This window comes from Rhincodon typus, chromosome 40, assembly GCF_021869965.1.
Source record: "Rhincodon typus isolate 14 chromosome 40, sRhiTyp1.1, whole genome shotgun sequence".
Taxonomy (NCBI): domain Eukaryota; kingdom Metazoa; phylum Chordata; class Chondrichthyes; order Orectolobiformes; family Rhincodontidae; genus Rhincodon; species Rhincodon typus.
The window spans coordinates 468336-489646 of record NC_063371.1 but is presented as its reverse complement, the minus strand read 5'-3'; the positions used below and the strand labels follow the sequence as shown (position 1 = coordinate 489646).

The 21311-nt window shown below is 40.2% G+C and overlaps 1 protein-coding gene and 1 long non-coding RNA gene across 8 annotated transcripts in view; one reads left to right on the top strand and one right to left on the bottom strand.

Annotated features, from left to right (window-relative positions):
• The window catches only part of LOC125487336, a 167759-nt gene that overhangs the window by 78178 nt on the left and 68270 nt on the right, over window positions 1–21311 (bottom strand). The window lies entirely within an intron of this gene.
• The window catches only part of LOC109927965 (methylcytosine dioxygenase TET3-like), a 331959-nt gene that overhangs the window by 265777 nt on the left and 44871 nt on the right, over window positions 1–21311 (top strand). For all 5 annotated transcript variants that reach the window (XM_020527969.2, XM_020527970.2, XM_020527971.2 and 2 more), the window contains 2 exons: window positions 4224–4432; window positions 18009–18159. In XM_020527969.2, the coding sequence (XP_020383558.2) occupies window positions 4224–4432; window positions 18009–18159 (360 nt within the window). The remainder of the gene's footprint in view (window positions 1–4223; window positions 4433–18008; window positions 18160–21311) is intronic.

Sequence of the window (21311 nt, the reverse complement as noted above, 5' to 3'; positions counted from 1 at the left end):
AACACACCCCCTCCTCCTGGACACCACCCCAAGGCCTCCTACCCTCCCTCGACCTCTTCATCTCCAACTGTCGTCGTGGCAGTTCCTACTATATCTTATGATTTGTGATGCCAGCTTTTATTGTGAGTCCTGACCTGTTCAGTATTGCTATCAAGATCATAACAACCTGAAAACAAAGTCAATGACTGGCTCCAAGGGCTAGCATCTAAGCATGTGGCTGATGATATTGGTGAGAAACTTCACAGTTGATGTCAAGGAAATGTACAGACAAAGCCACAAAGTGGTCCTAAAACAACTACTGGGCTGCTGAAGATACAATTCAAGTGCCTGGCAAGATCTTCGGGCATCCTTCATCTGTACAAGTAAACATCATCTCAATGTAGTGATCTGCATGTTATTGTGTAATATAGCACACCAATGAGAACAAAAGCTGCAGCAGGAGGAAGGTTATGACTACTTTACATCATTAGAGGAGGAGAAAAAGAACAGAGCAGTGGAAGGACAAGGAGCCTGATGTGCTTACACCTGAGTCTTCAGTGGAGATGCTTCCCTTCAGTAGAGGTGTTCTTGAGTTGTTTGTGGCCCACTTCCTCTAAGTTCTGTGATGAGTGAAGACCTGAGCAAAGACTGCCCCTTCTAGACCTGTGCATGAGAAGACTTGGCAATCAAAAAAGGATGTAGCATGTGGGCTCTGCCTGGAGTTGGAGAAACAGTGGTGAGATAGAGTGCCAAAGGAGAAGTAGGAATGGGAGACCCTTGAACAAAGATCCTATTTCCAAATGTCCTTTCTCTATCCTTCCTCTCAGAAGCTAGATAGAAGTAAATAGCAGTGGCAATATGAGAGTACATTGAGAGAGGGGAGTGGGTGGAATGTTGACATTATGTTAGCCTAAGAAGTTCTGTTCAGGAGAATGCAGGAAAATTTTGAGTATGGAATTGGCACTTGAATCCATTCACTCCATTTGAATCTGAGGAATCCAGAAATGAGATGCTCATGTCTGGCTACACTGTAAGTCACAGCAAAGTCCACTCAAGCAACTTTCAGGTTCCTAATTCAGCACCAGCCTTCCCCATTGTAAGTAAGTCTAAGTGTTATTGATTTTCAGTTTCATGACTCAATTTAAGATTATTGCTTTCAATGTCATTGATCCTTCTAAAAGCCATACCAGAGTTCGGAACGATCTAACTGACAGCCGAGCAGAACTATTTAGTTTCTTTGTTCCGGTTCAATCAGTTTCATGTCAAAATTCCATCATCCACAGCACACTTCTCTTTCTCTGAAAGCATGAACTACGAAAAGAAACTAGCAGAAAACATAAGCACTGATAACAATAGCTTCTGTGTGTATATAAAAAGGAAAAGAACAGTGAAAGTAAGTGTTGGTCCTTTAGAGGACAAAAATGGCGAGGTAATAATGGGAAACTCTGCCAATATTTTCTCTCTGTTTTCACAGTGAAAGATAATAATTTCTTCCCAAAACTGCAGTTACTACAGAGGAACTTGGTGAAATTGCTATAACTATAGTGAAGATATTAAGTAAACTGATGGGATTAAAGGCAGCTAAGTCCCTGGGGCCTGATGGCCTGCAGAGATAGTAAATGTATTAGTTACGATATTCCAAAATTCCCTGAATTCTGTAAAGATACCAGTGGATTGGAAACATGCCAATGTGACACACTTATTCAAAAAAGGATATTGGCAAGAAGTGGGAAACTATAGACCTGTTATTTTGACCTCTGTAGTGGGGAAGTTGCTGGAGTTGACCATAAAGGAGGAGGTAACTGAACAATTGGAAAAACCAAGTGCAATTCACAGCTTCATAAGGGGCAGGTCATACCTGACACACTTGCTGGAGTTCTTGGAGGATGTAACCAGCAAGATGGATAATGGGGATCTGGTGGACTTCCAGAAGGCATTTGACAAAAAGTGTCACATAAAATACTGATCCAGAAGGTTAGATTCTAGGGATTTAAGGGTAAAGTATTGGTTTGGATAGAGGATTGGCTGACAGAAAGCAAAGGGTTGAAATACATGGGTTCCTTTCTAGATGGTGAACTGGAACTACGAGGGTGCTGCAGTGTTCAGTACTTGGACCTCAACTTCTTTCATCGATATGGATAATCTGCAAGCAGGAACAGAGTGTAACATGGCAAAATAAGCGGATGATCCTAAAATAGGTGGGAAAGCAGGCTGTGATGAGGAGATCAAGAGTTTACAGATGGATATTGACAGGTTAGGACAATGGGCCAGAATCTGACAGTTGGAGTTTAATGTGGATAAGTGTGAGGTTGTCTATTATGGTCGAAAAAATAAAAGGGCAAATTATTATTGAACTGGGAAGCAGATTCAAAGTGTGTCAGTGCAGAAAGATCTTGGCATCTTTGTGTATGAATCACAAAAAATAGGTATGCAGGTGCAGCATATAACAAAGGCAAATGAAGTCCTGGCATTTATTGCAAAAGGACTGGATTATCAAAATAAATAAGTGTTGTTACAGTTTATAAAGCATTGGTGAGACCGCACCTGCAGTGTTGTGTCCAGTTTTGTCTCCTTACCTGAGGAAGGATGTGGTGACAGTGGAGGCAGTTCAGAGGAGGTTCACCAGAATGATTCCAGAGATGAAAGGGCAATTGTATGAAGAAAGGCTAAATAGCTTGGGCTTGCACTCGTTCGACATCAAAACAATGACGGGGATCTGATTGAAGTATATAAAATACTAAAGGGGATTGACAGGGTGGACGTTGAACAGATGTTTCCTCTTGTGGGATAGTCTTGAACAAGAGGTCATAGGTAGAGAGTGAGAGGAGGTAGGTTCAAAACTGAGATGAGGAGAAACTATATCTGAGGATTGTGAATCTGTGGAACTCCCTGCCCCAGAGTGCAGTGGAGGCAGAATCAATCAAAAGATTTAAGAAAGAAATAGATATGTTTATGATGAAAGGCAGGATAAAGGGCTGTGGGGAGCAGGCAGGAAAGTAGAGTTGAGGCCAGGAGAAATTCAGCCATGATCATGTCAGATGGCGGAGTGGGCTCGGAGGGCTGAATTGCCTACTCCCGCTCCTAATTACTGTGTTTCTCCTCACTTGTTGGACAAATCAACCAGGTCATGCTTCATCACCAGTCAGAAAATAATTGCAAGTCATTTAATGTCTTTGCTGATTTCAGAGTAAACTGAATGAATTATATCAAAAGTTGCATGTTAACTTTGTTAGTCTTTCACTGTCTTGTATGCATGCCAATGCAGAGCATGCAAAAGAGAAACAAATTGGGAAATATCAAATTAAAGCCAAGAAATTTGGAGCAACATCCAGCACTATAGCTCAGAACAATTTATACATTGAAATAGTTATCACAAATAGAAGTTATATTTTGTTGTTTGCAGGTTTTTTTTTTGTCAAGCTGTTTGCCAGTTTTCTGAAAAAGGGAAAATTCTATCTCTGCTATTTCTACTTCGAACTGGAAGAAGCTAGAAGTTCACTATGTTTAACTAAGGTCCAGTTTGGTGAAGAAATTAGAAAAACAAATATTATAAGAAACCTGCAAGGCTCAGAGGGAATTGCAGGACTGGAAATGTTATAAAACTTATCCACAAAGTGTGTAACAGTAAGGAATGATATATGATTTAATTTCAGTTTATTCAATGATACAGTAGGTAAGTTTAGGTCTTAGCATGTTTGTTACTGGTATTCCTTATTCTATGAAATATTGCCAGTGAAAGGTCTCATACATAAAATAGCAGCTCTGATTTCTCATTCGGTTATTCTATGAAAAAGATTGCTTTTTTGTTTAAAGTATTCCCCCCTTTTATAGAAAAATAATTATACTTTTACCAGATATTTATTTGACTAGTTTTTAAAAACAAGAATTTAGAGGTCCTCAAGTAGGTTCTCCCTCATTAATTGCAGGGGATGGCCAAATGCATTTCAGAAGGGCTCCATTGCGAGCAGCAGGGTACTCAAATTCAGACAAGCCTGAGGGTGACACTGGAGGTGCCTGACCTTGAGAAATCCGCTACAGATTGGAGAATTTATATTCCCAGTAGTATAGTATCCCAGGTTGGCACTACAATTGACATGTTTCAAAAAAAAAAGAAAATCATGGTAAGAGCATAATTTTCTTGTGTGAAAAGGAGTACATCAAACAAAAAAGGATTTCTATTTTTCCTACCACTTTAACTCCTTTAGAAATACTCACCAAAGAAATATTTCACTAATTATACATAGATAATAAGAAGAGCCAACGAAGAAGAAAAGGTCCTCTGCCTTGTACGTGAGCGTGCTGGTCATCACTGTCAGAATGCAGTTGTTATTATTCTTATACTTGCATGGGAAGGTATTCCTCGAGCTTTTGGGGACAAGCTGTATGATGAACTCACAGAGACTTTAACGAAGTATGGGAATCCTACATGTCGCCGGTGTGGATTGAATGATGAGTAAGTTTACTTATTTAGCTTTATTTACTTCAAGAGCCTCTCATTGTTCCTTAATTTTAGTTGAATATTTCAAATGAACAAAGTCTCCCATCAGCCTTTGGAAAAGTTTTGTTATTTTGACCAAATTCATCAGACAGCACCTTCCAAATTCACAACCACTTCCATTTAGAAGGACAAGGGCAGCAGGTATATGGAAACACCACCAACTTCAAGTTCCTCTCCAAGCCAGTCACCATGCTGACTTGGAAATATGTCACCGTTTCTTCACTGGGTCAAAATCCTGGAATTGTCTCCCTCATGGCATTGTGGGTGAACCCATAGCAGGTGGACTGCAGCGGTTGAAGAAGGCAACTAGGGATGGGCAATAAATGCTGGCCAGACAGCAACGCCCACATCCCACAAATGAATACATTAAAAAACTATGTTACAATGAGCCTGCTGACCACCCAATTTATCTTCATGACCACACATTAGCTGATATTGCAAATGGTTCCCTTTTTCTCAGCCACTGACCTGTCCCTTTCAAAGCTACTATTAATCTTTACTCAAAACACCTATCATTTGCTCATTTGATCTTGCTAAATGTCTTCCAATCTTCAAACTTGATTTCTTCTCCAAAATCCATTATTGTGTTCCCACCTCTGAAGTTTCAACCCAATTTTCCTGCAACTGCATACATTAATCTTTCTGATCAGATTTTCACCATTGCAACAGCATCAGAACAAACATAGCTAATAACATCCTTTTGGTTGCACCTATAATGTATTCATATTCCTTGTTATCTGTGTCCACATTTAGTGAACGTCAATACAATTCTCATCCAATGCAACTCTTCCATTGTCCATTTCAATTGTAATGGCCTCAGTCCACTCTTAATAATTTGATTGCTTCCCTAGGGGAAGATGTCATATTAAGTAATGTGGAGCAAGCTCTTTAATCAGCAGACGAGACCCACGATCACCTGGATTAAATCACACAAGGCGTTATTGCACATCAAGTTTGACGTATACAAGTACATATCCTTATTGCAAGTCCCCTCTTTATTAACCAGAGAGGAGCATTCTTTCAGTTATTTCTTTAATTTATTTATTTCTGTGGAATGAGATCTTTAGATCCATAGGTCCTGAGAATCTTCAACTGTCAATCCCATGAATTTCTCTAATATTTTTAAAAACTAATTTTGTATCATTCCTCATTCTCATTAATTCCTTGGGTTCTTCCATCTTTTTCCATGAATACAATCACAAAATAATTATTTCATATCTCTGCCATTTCCCATTATAAATTCTCCTGTTTCTGCCATTATTGGACCCACACGTGTTTCCTCTTTACATAGCTGTAGAAGCTCTTACATTCCATTTTTATGCTTGTTGCCCTTTTACATTCATGTCTTGTTATCCTTTCTCTTTATCAGAGTCTTGGTCCTCCTTTATCGAATGTTAAAACGTTCCCAAAACTCAGACTTAGCACTTTCCTTTCTCTTTATAGACCTCTTCCTTTGTTTTAACATAATCTTCAACTTCCTTTCTTATCCACAGTTAACAAACTTTTCTTGTTATGGTTTTGTGCCTTAAGGGAATGTATGTTTTTTTGTGAAACATATATTACTTCTTGAAAGACTCACAATTGCCATTTACCATCATACCTTTTCATGTACCTTTTGAATCCATTACAATCAACCTGCACCTCATTCCTTCAGAGTTACCTTTGTTTAGATTTCAGACCCTAGTTCAAAATAAAGCATGTTATTTGAAAACTTAATGGAAAGTTCTGTCACGTTAAGGTAACATTTCACTAACTTTTACAACAAAATTATTAATTAATCTCTCTTCATCACACAGTACTAGATGTAAAATAGCTTGTTCTCCAGTTGCTTCCTCAATACACCGATCTGAAAACCACCTATATACTTTTTAAATTCATTCATGGGATGTGGATGTTGCTGACTACGCCGGCATTTATTGCCCAGTGGGCAATTAAGAGTCAACCACATTGCTGTGGGTCTGGAGTTATATGTAGGCCAGACCAGGTAAAGACAGAAGTTTGTTCCCCTAAAGATCATTAGTGAACGAGATGGGTTTTTTTTTAGTGACAATTGACAGTGGTTTTATGGTCATTATTATACAAATTCCAGAATTCAAATTCCACCATCTGCCACAGCAGGATTGAAACCTGGGTCCACAGAAAATTACCTGGGTTTACTGAATTAATAGTGCAGCGATAGTACCACTGGGCCACCACATCTGTGTTACAGGAACTCATCCTCCACAGTAATGATGTTCATTAGATTTACTCAATATATATGTAGACTGAGATCAGCCATGATTACTGTATTATCCTTGTTATATTGTTATGGACCAGACCAGAACCCCTCAAAATATTTTAAGAAGGTAGCCCAGACCCTAACTTTCTTATTTTAAAGGCGAATGTAAAATGTCTGCTCCAGATACAATGTAACTGGTCAACCTACTTGACGTTAAGAAAAACATGATTTGTTTAAACACTGTAGTTAAAATACAACCAACGAAAGAGGAATTTAGATTAACTTACCTCTATTCAAAAACTTAACAGAGTAATAGATACTGTAACTATTACTAATTAACTGTTCCAATATAGTAACATCCCAGAAACACTCCCCTTGGCAAAAAAGGAAAATTCAGACTCAGATTCTCACATGCAGTTCTCCCATTCGGGAGGAAAACAAAAATCAAGAGAAAATTCAGACAGAGTAGCAGCCAGAAAACATTCAAGTTTCCAACTCTGTTGAGACCCCAATAGCTTCTGAGGCCACTGAAAAATTCTCATTTGTGAGAGCTGAGTTCACCCATTCAAGCTGTTTCAAAAAAAAACCCAAGGCCCCCTGTTTACTCAAGTGGTCTAACCTAGCCAGATCAGTGCTTCTGCTCTACAACGTCTCTTGAAAAAAACCCAGGACAAAATAACCTCATAAAGTGACAGCATCGTCACAATATGCTCCTCAAATTTCCTGGCTTGTCAAGGGAAGGTCAAGTGTGACAAATCTGTTAGAATTCTTTGAGGAGATAATGAGAAAGTTAGACAAAGGAGAGCCAGTCAACACAATCTACTTGGAGTTCTAGAAGGAAGGAGGAGGACATGAAGAGGAGAGGAGGTTGCTAAATAAGAGGTGTTAGAGGCAAGGTACTGGCATGTATAGAGGATTAGCTGACTAGCAGAAGGTAGACAGAGGGGATAAAGGGGTCTTTTTCAGGATGGCAGCTGGTCACTAGTGGAGGTCCGCAGACTCACTGTTGGGACCACAACTATTCATGTTATACATTAACGATCTGGACAAATGAACTGAGGGTATTGTTGCAAAGTTTGCAGGTGACAAAAAGATAGGTGAAGGGAAATTTAGCGTTGAGTAAGTGGGGAAGGCTGCAGAAGGACTTGGGTAGACTACCAGAGTGGGCAATATACAACATGAGAAGGTGGGAGGTTATGCACTTTGGTACGAAGAATAGAAGTGTAGACTACTTTCTAAACAGGGAAAAGCTTCAGAAATATGAAGCATAAAGGGACTTGGGAGTCCTGGTTCAGGATTCTCTTAAGGTTAACAGTTACGACAAATGCAATGTTAGCATTCGTTTCAATAGGACTAGAATACAAGAGCAAAAACATACTACCAACGTATAAGGCTCTGGTCAGATGGCATTTGTGAATATTGTGGGCCCTATAGCAAAGGCATGATGTGCTGGCAGAGGATGCAGTCCAGTGGAGGTTCACAAGAATGCTACCAAGGATGAAGGACTTGTCATATGAGGAACAGTTCAGGACTCTGGATCATACTTGGTGAAGTTTGGAAGAATAAAGGGTAATCTCATTGAAACTTGGAGAATACTGAGAGGCCTGGATAAGTGGACGTGGAGAAGATGTTTCCACTAGTAGGAAAGACTAGGACCTGTGGGCATAGCCTCCAGAGTGAAGGGATAACCCTTCAGAACAGCAATGAGGAAGAATTTCTTCAACAAGAGGCGTAGTGAATCTGTGGAACTCACTGCCGCATAAGGCTGTGGAGGCCAAGTCATTGAATGTATTTAAGACAGAGACAGCTTCTTGATTAGTAAGGTGGGGGGGGGGGGGGGGGGGGGGTGGGGGGGGGTGCGGGTGTCAAGGGTTACAGGACAATGGGGTTGAGAAACATATCATCCACGCAGAGCGCACCGGATGGGCCGATTTGACCTAATTCTGCTCCTATATCTTATGATCTTATAGTCTATTATACATGTACCATGCTATGCATAGACAGTACCATTTGGTACCCTGTAAACACTTCCTACGAATGGTTCCTGGTCTTTGGAGTTCCTAAGGTCCATCCAAACAGATTCTACATGTCGTTCTTACAAACTAAAATCCTTTCTCATCAATGAACTGATCCCATCCCTTAACACCACTACCCCATCTCATTTTCCTTTTTGCCTGTCCTTCCTGGAGGTTGAACATTCTTGAAGATTTGGATACTAGTCTCTGTAATGACAAATAGATGGATCTGTTTGTTTCAATTTGTTTGCTGCTGTCTTCCACTTTTGTTCACCAGTTTTCTACTTCCCATCACAAGAATTGTTTATTTTTTTAAATCTGAATTTCCTCTCAGATTCCTATCCCTCTGGGAAACTAATCTAAATACTCCAAAATACACAAACCTGTTTTTGAGGATGTAGTCCCAGGCTTTTTGGGTATAACCTGTTTCCCTTATATAGATCACATATGTCCAAGAACCAATCCCAGTACCTCAGATATGAACCCCTCTCTCTAACATGATTTCTTATGTGTCCATTCTCTCAATCTTAGTACTTCTTTACTCATGACCATGTAAATCATCTTCTTTTGACCTTTCATCATTGGTTCCAAGGTAGATTACAACGCCTGGCTGTTCACCCTCCCTCAAAACAATTGGCTTGCAGCTGCTTGGTGACATCCTTGACCCCTGTACCAGGGATGTAACATACTATCCAAGAATTGTGTCTCAGGCTGCAAATATACCGTCTGTTCCCCTATCTAATTACTGCCCAGATTATCCTTTGACTCTCCTTCATTCTCCCCAATCCACACACGTCCAGCTGATTCATTCACCAGGCCAAAAACATTGTTGTCACTATTGCTGTCAAAGAAACCACCATACATACCTTCACTGGTATCCAAAATGAAATGTTAGTTACTGAGCAAGAGAGAGTTAGCAGATGCCAGTATCACTTGCCTGGTACTTGCCTGGTACTCGCAAAACTTGCAAACTGTCTGGCGGTCAGACATTCCATTAACCTGCATTGTGACTAACTCCTTAAACTTGCTATTCATGTAGCTCTCATCTTCATGGATACCCCAACTCCAACCATCACTCGACTTCCAAAACCTGGAACTCAAATTTCTGATGACACTTTGTGTATATGGTCATTTAAGCCATGTGAATATTGTGATTTGGACCAAGCCAATCCAACCTCAAAACGTATCAAGGTGATAGGGTCTAGGCTAACTTTTGTCTTGTTTAAAGGCAAGTGCATTCCAAATATGATTCAATTGGGTCAAACTATTCGGCTTTAAGCAAAACACACTTTATTCTTAGATCACAGTTAAAATACAAACCAAATAGAATTGGTATAACTTTAACAAAACAATGCGTTATTCAACTACTACTTATCAACCACTCCAATATAACAGCATCCTGTAAACACAGCCCTGTACAAGGCAAATTGAGCAAAACGGATTTCTCTCGCTTGCTATCTCCTTAGTCGAGGAGAAGGAACACCAACAAATGAATTTGGCAGCAAAGAGAGAACACGAGCTTTTGCAGCAGCAGGGAGAGATTTATATCTAGCAGCTTCAGCTCCAAAACCCCAGTTCAACAAATGAAAGCAAAAACTCACACCTTGGGTCTGTATGAGCTTGACTCCATCCATTCATGCTTAATTTTCAAAAAAAAACCCCAAAGCTATTTACTCTGCTTTCCGTAGAGCAGACACCTTGGCACCAAACAGGGCAGAACAAATTCCTCCTAAAATCACATTTTGTCACCCCTCTCCCCTGAAAAAAACATCTATATATGAAGATGGCTTCATTTAGTCTCCCTTTATTAGTATGCTATATTATGTATATACATTACATTAAACTTAAGCATGCAAATATTCAATACTGCAGTCCGTCTCAGTTCGTTTGTTCCGCCACTGAACACCTCTGGCTTTCTTTATCAAAGTTGTAACAAACTGTCAGTGATTTTGCTCTCTCATTGCATCACATGTATAATTTTCAAATCGAATAGCTGTAACAATAAACTCTATCTAAACAGTCTGGTATTTTATCCTTAACCCCTTAAAATTTCTGGAAAAATCTATGATCAGCATATACAACTGTCTCAGATACATGACTGGCAACATAAATGTTGAAATATTGCAATGCCAACACCATACTCAAGGTCTCTTTTTAAATATGGAATATTTCTTTTGATGAGTATTAAATGTTTGGCAGAAATATCCAAAAGGTCTTTCTATCCTCACATCTTGTAAGAGTTCAGGACTGACACACATGACTTGCATGGATAGCCACCTTTGCTAGTTAGGTGTTGCTAATACCAGAGCAGTCGTCAACACAGCTTTCAGGCTGTCAAATGCCTTCTGATGCTCCTCCATCCACTGAAATTTTCTTCAGCTTCTTCATTACGTCAGTCAGTGGAGCAATCACACTGCTAAAATTCAATACGAACTTCTGATAAAACCCACTCACTCCCGGAAATCGTAGTACTTCCATCTTCGTTGACAGTGTGGGAAACTCCACAATAACCTTTGTTTTGGCATCCTGTCAAACCACCTGTCTATGTACAATGATGTGGCTTAGGAATTTGACTTGGGCTTTCATGAATTCATTCTTAGCCAGATTTATCACCAAGCCCACATCCTGAAATTGAGTGAATAATTCTGCTAGATACTTCAGATGTTCCGACCATGTGAGTTGAAAAATCACCAGATAGCCTGTGTACGCACACAGTTGGATAAACTTGAAATGATCTTCTTGGTTAGTCTTTGAAATGTGGCTGGCGCATCCTTCACATCAAACGGCATGATTTTAAACTTGTAAAGTCCACTTGGTGCCACAAAAGCTGAAATGTCCTTCACTCTTTCAGATAAAGATACCTGGCATTATCTTGTGAGTAAGTTCAACTTATAGTTGCTTGTCCCACCTTCGCAATACAGTCTTCCAAATGTGGAATCTGATATGAATCAGATTTCATAACAATAGTCCATACATAGTCATTGTGTACCATCTGGTTTCAGCAGAGCTCCTTTTGCTGCATCTCAGTTCAATTACGCATGCTTTCAGTCTCTTTTTGAAGCTGTGCCAATTTTAAAGGGAGTAAAGCCTATAAGCATGTTGCTTAATTGGAACAGCTTTTCCTATGTCTACATCATGCATAATCAGTTTAGTACTTTCCAACTTATTCCCATCCATCTCTCCATGTGATTGTAATAACTCTTTCAGGTCATTTTGATTTTCCTCTAGAAGTTAGAATCATAGAATCCCTCCAGTGTGGAAACTGGCCTTTTGGCCCAACATGTTCACACCGACCCTCAGAGCATTCCACCCAGACCCATTCCCAAAAACCCACCTAATCTACACATCCCAGAACACCTCGGGGTAATTTAGCATGGCCAATCCACCTAGCCTACACACCTTTGGACTGTGGGAGGAAACTGGAGCACCCACAGGAAGCCCACGCAGACACAGGGAGAATGGGCAAACTCCACACAGTCGCCTGAGGGTGGAATCAAACCTGGATCCCTGGAACTATGAGGCAGCAATGCTAACCACTGAGCCATTTATCCCAACCTTAGAGAGCTTCTTTATTGTCCCAAGTTAATATGAGGAATGACAAATTCAGCAATGTCAGGATTTGGTTCTTCACTCTGTGTTGTATCATTCTCCTTTTGCTTTGTGATGTCTGCTTCCTGTTTCATCACATGCTATGCTACTTTGAAATACTGTCGAGCCAACTCACCCACTCCATTTAATCTCTCCCTAAAGTTTGAAACATAATCTCTGAATTCTGACTCACCAATTTCTCCCTAATTAATTTCAGTGGTCCTCTCACCTCATGCCCAAAACCAATTCAGACGGACTTAGTTGATTCATTACGTGTATCCTTAATTGCAAAAAGTACAAATGGAATTCCTTTATCCCAATCCTTTGGATAGTCTCGACTATAGGCCCTCAACATGGACTTCAAAGTTTGATGCCAACATTCTAATGCTCTCTGCGATTCTCGATGATACACAGGGGATTTGAATTGTTTTATTTCTAAGATATTCATGATTTCCTTGAATAACTTAAATGTAAAATTTAATCCTTGATTGTATTTCTGTGGGTAGTATGTATATTATGAAAATATTGAGTAACTCTTCTACAATCCCTTTAGCCATGATATTGTGCAATGGAATGGCCTCTGGAAATCGAGTAGATGCACTCATTAATGTCAACAAATACTGATGCCCACTTTTTGTTTTAGGGAGGAGTCTTACGCAATTAGTTGAGACTCTTGTAAAAGCTTCCTTAAATACTAGAATGGGAATTAAGGAAGCTGGTTTATCACTGCCTGAGGTTTGCCTATAACCTGACACGTGACATGGCCAGCAAAATTCAAGCACAGCTTTATGCTGTCCAGGCCAATCAAAAATGATTTTGTATTTAGTTTGCGTTTTCCATACTCCCAAATGACCTCCTACTGGTAACTCATGTGCTACCAATAATACCTCCTTTCTATGACTCACCAGTAACACAGCTTAATGAACTTCTGCCCATTTTTCATCCATCAGAATATGTGATGATCTCCATTTCCTTACTTTTTAAGATAGTAATGTTCTGGGATCCATGCAGATTCTTCTGTGTATGCTTTTTTTATACAACTGCTTTATTTTTATACCTTTCTGTTGTAATTTTGTTAACTTGTTTGAACTAAAAATATCCACTTTGTCCTCCACCTGCTCTTGATTTTTCTCAACCATTTGATCAAACATAGTTTCTGATAATTGAACTTCAACTTCCTTATTTTCACTCTTAGATATCTCCTCCTGTTTCAGCCGATGGCTTTGTGACCTTGTTACCACACAGTCAGGACAAATCCCAGGATATACTTCCTGGAACAGCTCAGTTGTTTGATTTTTGTACTGAATTTTCAACCACAATAGGCACTACTTACACCTTTGATCCAGCTATATCATTACCGAGGATAAACTGTATTTCCTCTATCATTGAATTTCTCTATTACTCCTACCACTTTACTACTTTTCATCAGACTCTCCAACCTCACCTTATATAATGAAACACTACTCTTGTCACCACAGATTCCACATTTGACCACCTTTTCTGGCAGTACTCCTTCTCAATTACATATTTTCTTATCTCCCACCATCAAAGATTGACTTGTTCCCATATCTCTTAAAATCTTAATTTCTTTACCTACTCCTCCTGGCATACGTGAGTAAACCTTGCCCACACAAGTAAATTCTTCAAAGAGATTTGGTACTTTCTTCTCAACCAACCCCTGACCAGGTTGTATATTCTTTTGCAGCTTTTTAATTTCTCGTGTGCTTTCCTTTACCACTTTAATAAAACTCACTGACTTATGCTATTTTCCCGCATTCGTCTTCCCTGTACTTTTTTTTAACCACCAACACTGCGACTCGTGTCCTACTTTCTTACAGTGAAAACTCCTGAGTGCTTTTACTTCTCTTCCCCCCTCAAGGGTTTCCTTTTTAGCCTGTGATAAACTATCTTGACTATCTTAAATGAGATCTCCTTTCCCTTGCCACCCGAGGTTTTCACTTTTCCCCAGATTCTATCCCTTCCAAATTGAAATGGCTGTCAGGAGTCAAACTTTGATTTATGAACTAACCCATAATCATCTGCCATTTCTGCTGCTAATCTTACAGTTTTAACTCTCCGCACTTCCACGCAGAGTCAGATCTACAACACAGAAGAGAACCCTTTGGTCCCACTCATCCATGCCGACCAGATATTCTAAATTAATCTAGAACTATTTGGCAGCATTTGTCCCATATCCACGTAAACCCTTCCTATTCAAATACCCATCCAGATGCCTTTTAAATGTAATTGTACCAGCCTCCACTGCCTTCTTTGGCAGCTCATTCCATATACACATCCTCTGCATGAAAAAGTTGCTCCTCAGGTCCCTTTTAAATGCTTACCCTCTCACTTAAACCTATGCCCTCTAGTTTTGGACTCCCTAACCTGGCGAAAAGACCCTGACTATTCACCCTATCCACACCTCTCATGATTTCATAAACTTCTTCAAGGTCACCCCTCAGCCTCTGATGCTCCAGGGAAAATAGCGTCAGCCTATTCTGGCTCTCCTTATAGCTCAAACCCTCTAACCCTGGCAACATGCTTGTAAATCTTTTCTGGACCCTTTCAAGTTTCACAACATCTTTCCCATAGCAGGGATACCAGAATTGAATGCAGTATTCCAAAAGTGGCTTAACCAATGTTCTGCACAACCACAACATGACCTCCCAACTTCTATACTTGATGCAGTGACCAATAAAGGCAAGCGTACTAAACACCTTCTTCACTGCCCTGTCTGCCTGCGACTTAACGTGTTCTCACTATTTCAGGAAGTGAATTTTTGAACCCCTCCAAAATACCCATCTCTCAAGTCATATGTCTGAACTATTTCCGGTGCCCTTATCCACCTATGAAAGTTACTTTGTTTGATCCTTTCAAACCCTATGGATGTTTAACCAGGTTCCCTCCTTCAATTCTGAAAACATTGTCTGTAGGCTTCTGGCACGAGTTAAGATGGACATAAGGTGGCTTTTTTCTCCTTGTCATAATGCCCCAATACCTCCTTTGATAGTGATGCAAGCAGCTCATCAGCTGTATCTACCAACTTTGTTTGAAATGTCAATACCACATGGCCAGTGGCCATTTCACTTGTTTAGCCACTTTCTCAAATGAAATGAAAAAGGCTTCTCCTTCCTTCTCATTGAATCTAGGCAATGCTTGGACAGAAACAGATCCCCACCCAGCCTTTGGGTACAATGGGTTTGCTTCTCATCATATTGTCATCACTACTCCCAACTTCCGAAGTTCAAAATTTCTCTCTTTCTCCCTTTTTTCTCTCTCTTTATCCCTTTCTTCTCTCTCATTATCCCTTTCTTCTCTCTCATTATCCCGTTTTTCTACTAAGTCTGTTCTTTCTTTTTATTTTTCTTCTGCTTTCAATTGTAACTTTAACTGTTCCAGTTCCTTTTCATATCCGGTCTGTTTTATGCAATTGAATTTTATCCATTTTCAATTATTCCGATTGCATTTCTGGCAATTGTAAATGCTGTCTTCCGCTGCAATTACCTCCCCTTTCCTCATGACAATGGCAACCCCAACTCCAGCTTGTCTGCCAATTGCGAAAGATTTGCCCTGTTCACCTTCTGTCAACCACCCCAAGTGACTTCTTCCACACCCAAGAAACTCTTAGCCTCTGAAACAGCCATTATTACACAATCTATTTAACCCAACCAAATGCAACACCTGAAAAGAGAACACCAACACTTACCACTCACTGCCTTTGAGGCTAATAATCCTAAACCCAGCCTGCTACTAGGCTTTAAGCATAACACACTTTATTCTGACACCACAGTGTAAATATAAAGAAAAAAGAATTGGCATACCTTTAACTCTACTGAAATGCTTAACAAACTAAAATATTATTATTTAACCACTAATCATCTATCCTTCTCATACAGCAGCCCCCCCATAAACACACCCTTGGAAAAGGAAAATTCAGCAAAATAGATTTCTCTCACTTTCTATCTTCTCTAGTCCAGTAGAAGGAACACCAGCAGAATGAATCTAGCAGCAGAGACAGAAGTCAAACTTTTTGTAGCAGCAGAGATAGAGCTGTATAGAGCAGCCTCAATTCCAAATCCAAGTTTCAACCACTGAAAGCAAATAACTAAAACCCTGGGTCTGTTTGATCATGACTCAACCCACTCATGCTTAATATTAAAAAATACCCAAAGCTATTTACACTGCTTTCCACAGAGCAGACTCTTTGACACCAGATTTACAATGCCCCTATTCAAGAGAAACAGGATTGAACAAATCCTTCTTAAAGGTATGGTGCAAACATACATGAAGACTATTTACTATAAAATAGCAGATTAAAAAGTTGAGTTGCTCACCCTTACTAATCATCTCCTTCTGGGCCTATAAAGTAAATACTTGAAATTTTTGCAAAACTTGTACATTTTTCTATACTCCAGCTATTTACATATTTTTCTTAATAGTAATGAATTACTCTACCAATTTGCCACAGACGATTATCGGATCTACTCAGCAAACAATCAACTTACAACTTTGCTGTGACGTGACTGTTTTTTCACTGTTCCTTGCTTCCAGTATGGAATGAATTACAATTTTGAAAGAAACAAGTGAAATACTCACCAACCAGTACCTAACTTGTCTCCTTGTGATATCACACTTCACAAGCTGCAGTTTAGACCAAGTAGTACGTAGCTTTCCTTCCCATGCTATTTGAAGCCTGTGAAGTTCCACCACCCTCACTAGCTTCCCATTTGTCACATATTACTGTTAGTTAATTTTTAAAAATTTTTAAACTGTCCATTTTAGACTACATCCTCTCCATCCCTGCACCAAATTATCTTATTCATCAAGTTCCCAAGTTTACACCCTGTGATCTGCTGCACTCTGTAATAACCTGTTGCTTTTGTGCTGCTGGTGCAATGCCAAAAGTACTCTGGAAGCTCGAATTAATTACTTTAATCACCTACCCCGAAAAAACCCTAAGCAATTTGCTTTTATAACTGCAGTGTTTTTGAAAATTTGTCCACAGTATGTGGCCATTACTGGCAGGGCCAGAATTTACTCCCCACTCTGCAGTTAGGCTTCAGTCACATTGTTGTGGGCCTGGAGTATATGTAGGCCAGAACAGAGAAGGACGGCAGATTTATTTCACTCAGGGACAGTGATTAGTGAACCAGGTAGGTTTTTACAACAATTGACGTACGACTCAGTGTGTATTCCGAATGTTTATTTAACTTGCATTTCACTGCCTGCCATTATAGGATTCAAACCCATGTCCCCACAACATTAGCCTGGGGCTGTGTATTCCTAGTCCAGTGACAGTAGCACGATGCCACCACCTGCCCAATTTGTGAAAAAAAGAGGAAACCAGTTCAGACTGAAGCTAAATTTGAACTGTAAAACATCCTAATACTGAGACATGCAGCACAGGTAAAATAGAGGGGTAACGTCAGAATAAATTATTTTCAATCAACTCTTTCAGTTGATTGTTGCAGTTCATTCAACACGATTGATGCTAAAATGTTCCTGCATATTTTAGCATCTATCCTGTTGAATATCTACAATGCAAATTTTAGAAACAAAAAATAAAATGCTAAGAAATAACCTACAATGACAGATGATCAGTATTCAGGCCATATGTGTTGTCTACGTAACAATTTGTGCAAATCTTCAGCACACCATTTCTGAAGCTGCCAAAAGGATTAATAGTGGTTTAATTTTAATTTTGTTTCAGCCGCACATGTGCATGTCAGGGAAAGGATCCTGAGACCTGTGGTGCTTCCTTTTCCTTTGGCTGTTCTTGGAGCATGTACTTCAACGGATGCAAATATGCCCGCAGCAAGCATCCACGCAAGTTTAGACTTCTGGGGGACAACCCTAAAGAGGTTGGTTTAGTTCACAAAATTTTAATACAAGAATGTATTTACAACTGTCATTTTTCATTACTACTACAGACCCAAATTGAGAGAAGACAACTAAATTAACAGTCTCGGTTCAATGCTGTTGAGTCGGTTGATCATAGGTTCCAGAACAACTTGAGAGGTTTGAATTGGCAATCAGGATGAATATTTCAGCACTGTACTAAGGAAGAGCTGCAGTATCTTTAGAATGAAACATTTTACCAACACTTTGGCTGTCTTGAGTGAACATAAAGGATCTCATGGCACAGCTGAAGAACAGCGGATAAGTTCTTGAGCGTCCTAGTTGACATTTATCCCTCAACTAACATTACAAATTTATCACTTTATGACATAGTGTTCGTGGAACAGTGTTGTGTGCAAACTGGTGCTGTTTCTCCAGTTTCTAAAAGAATGACTCACTTCACTGGCTGTGATGCAAATTCAAATAGTTTTAAAAATTCATGAAAGGCAGTACATAAATTCAAATTCTTATCTATTGAAATATTGTAGTACAAGGCTCAGGAAAAGTTATAACTATAGCTTAAGAATCAGTGAACAATTCAAAACCATAAAACATAATGTGATAGGCAATTTAAACACAGGTACTGCACATAGATAATAAAACAGGGAATCTTTATCCCGCTGATAACGAACGTTGGTAGACATCGGTAGAAAGGCATAACTTGGAGGAATGAACAATTTGGAGTTGGTATTCACCTGATGTTCCAAATCTCTAATTAGCTGAGTAGCCGAGTTCCATTGTTAGAACGTATTTTGACCATGTTACAGGGCATCACATGGTCATGCCAAGTATCTTGTCTCCCGTACACAAAGGGGATCTTCCTTACCTCTCAAACTCAAAAGGTGTTGCCTAGATTAGTTCACTTAGATCTCCTGACACTTCACTTCCTTTTCTCACGTCACTGATGGTGCCTGTGATCGATATTCCTCACGACCCTGCCTTCTCAATGCTCTGATCCACTAGTCTGTAACTCTGCTCCAGCTCCCATTAAGTTTCTGCAGCTTAGGGGGTTGCCAGTCAGTCTGGCTGAGTATCCAGCATTAGCCTGCTCACTTTCCTGATTCTGTAGCCACTGTCAGAGCACCAAACCCCCACCAAGTCACTACACAAGTCCTGGACTTCTCATTGCATCTTTCTTTGTCCCATGATTCAGTGCATCTGGTTTTGCCCCTCAGCTTGCCAAATACCCATTGTGGCCCATAGAAACTGATTAGTTCCCTACTCTGTGGTCTCCCTCAGCATTGTTACTTGCTGCTGGAGACCGTGTTACACATTTCATTGCTTGAGAGCTGTCATCCCAGTAAACAGTCATATCACAAGATGACTGATTCCTGATCAATCACATTGTCAGCAGGTTCACTTCAGCTATGACATACGGCATGTTTAAGTTCATGTTGGTGGGAACATTGCCTTTGTCCATCAAGAAAATGCATGAATAGTTTGGGTTTGAGTTGATATCCAACATTTGCTGGAGGTGAACTTCTCAATCCCTCTGAACTGATACCTTCAATTATGTTTTGATAGTTAAACTTGCTGGGATGTCATGTACACCAGGAGTGCTGGATTGGCAACCATGTAGTCTCCCTGTCTGATAGCTGTCCATCACCTTCCAGCATAAAAACCGATGTCCTCACACTGGATGCAACAACAGATCCCATTCACGCACGGTCCAGAGTTCCCTCTTACTTTCCAAATCCTCATGTGCACTGCTGTCGTCTGGCACTCAGAGCTTTGCCATACCAGTTAGTGCGTGCCCAACATCATCCACCAGTATTTTGAGACTGAAAAACTCAACTCTGGATCCAGTCCTCTGAGGTGTTGTTCAAGCTATGGACTTCACATCATGACTGTGACCACTAGTATTGCGATGCGTCTCTGCATTGGCCAAAGTGCACCTCCACAGTTCTGGCAGTAGTTTGCAGGAAAGGCAGTCATCCCTGATCCATTACACCACCACTTTGGCACTGTAGATGCCTTTTCCAACAGTTGATTTGAACTGCTTGTGGACTGCTTGCAAAATGTGAAGTCTGAAACTGTTAGGAAGAATGAATTACTTCACTGTTTGCTGTTATCATAGATCAGCCGATGCAGAATGCCACTTTCTTCCCCGATCCTCTTCCAGCACCTCAGCAGTATAAATGCCCATTTGGACTTTATCTTTAGGCAGCATTGGTTCCGTCGACATTTCGTCTGTTTGTAGAAATGAAATTTACCGAGGTCCTCAGTCATTCAATTGAAGCAGCCTGAGGTTCTCCATTGAAATGGGTGGCAATAGAGGAATCACATGTGACTCTACCCTTCTGAATTGGGTTTGGATCACCATCATAAATGCACAGGTGATGATCTTACCGTGCTCTCCCAGGATCTGTAGGGGATTTAGGAATGAATGATGGTGTTTACATCAGCGTCAGCTGCAATCCTATGCAAACTTGCAAAAGTGGATTGCCTTCCAAGACTAGTCTTCTGGTTGAGGTCCTCAATATTTCCGTTTCCTTTGCCAGGATGGTAGCTCTTTTGGCAAGGTAGGAGGAATGAAATTCCACTGGATGGGGTCATGGTAACTGATATCATTGGTATCTCTTGTTGCTGAGGGCAGTCTTGTTTGAAGTCCCAACACTGTTACAATTTCAATACCTCTTTGGAGCCCTTGGACAGGCTCAGCTGTGAGGCTTACAGTAAAAGTAGAACAAGAACTGGATCTTTACTTGCTATGTAGCAGTTTGTTCCACCTGCCTTTTCAACGTGAGGTCTACATCCACATCTGCGCGAACAGTCAATTCTCTGACGGTGGCCGCTATTCTCATCTTAAGAGTGCAGTCTTTCTCCATGATCCAGATGATGAAACCACACGCATCAAATAAAAACAACTGTGGCTTGTCGTCATTAAGCCTCCTCAACTGCATTCAGACATTTCCATACCTATTTCAGCTGATTTTTCAGCTTCATGTCCCTCATACTTTGGTAGAAGGATCCAAGGCAATATGGTCAAACAAACTTACCAGCTCTGGGAATTGGGGATCAGGTCCTGTGCTATGGTCTGCTTGTTTTTGTAAAACCTCTGCTGCAGCTACTGCAATCCTCAAACACACTCATCAATATCTCCAATATTTACTGT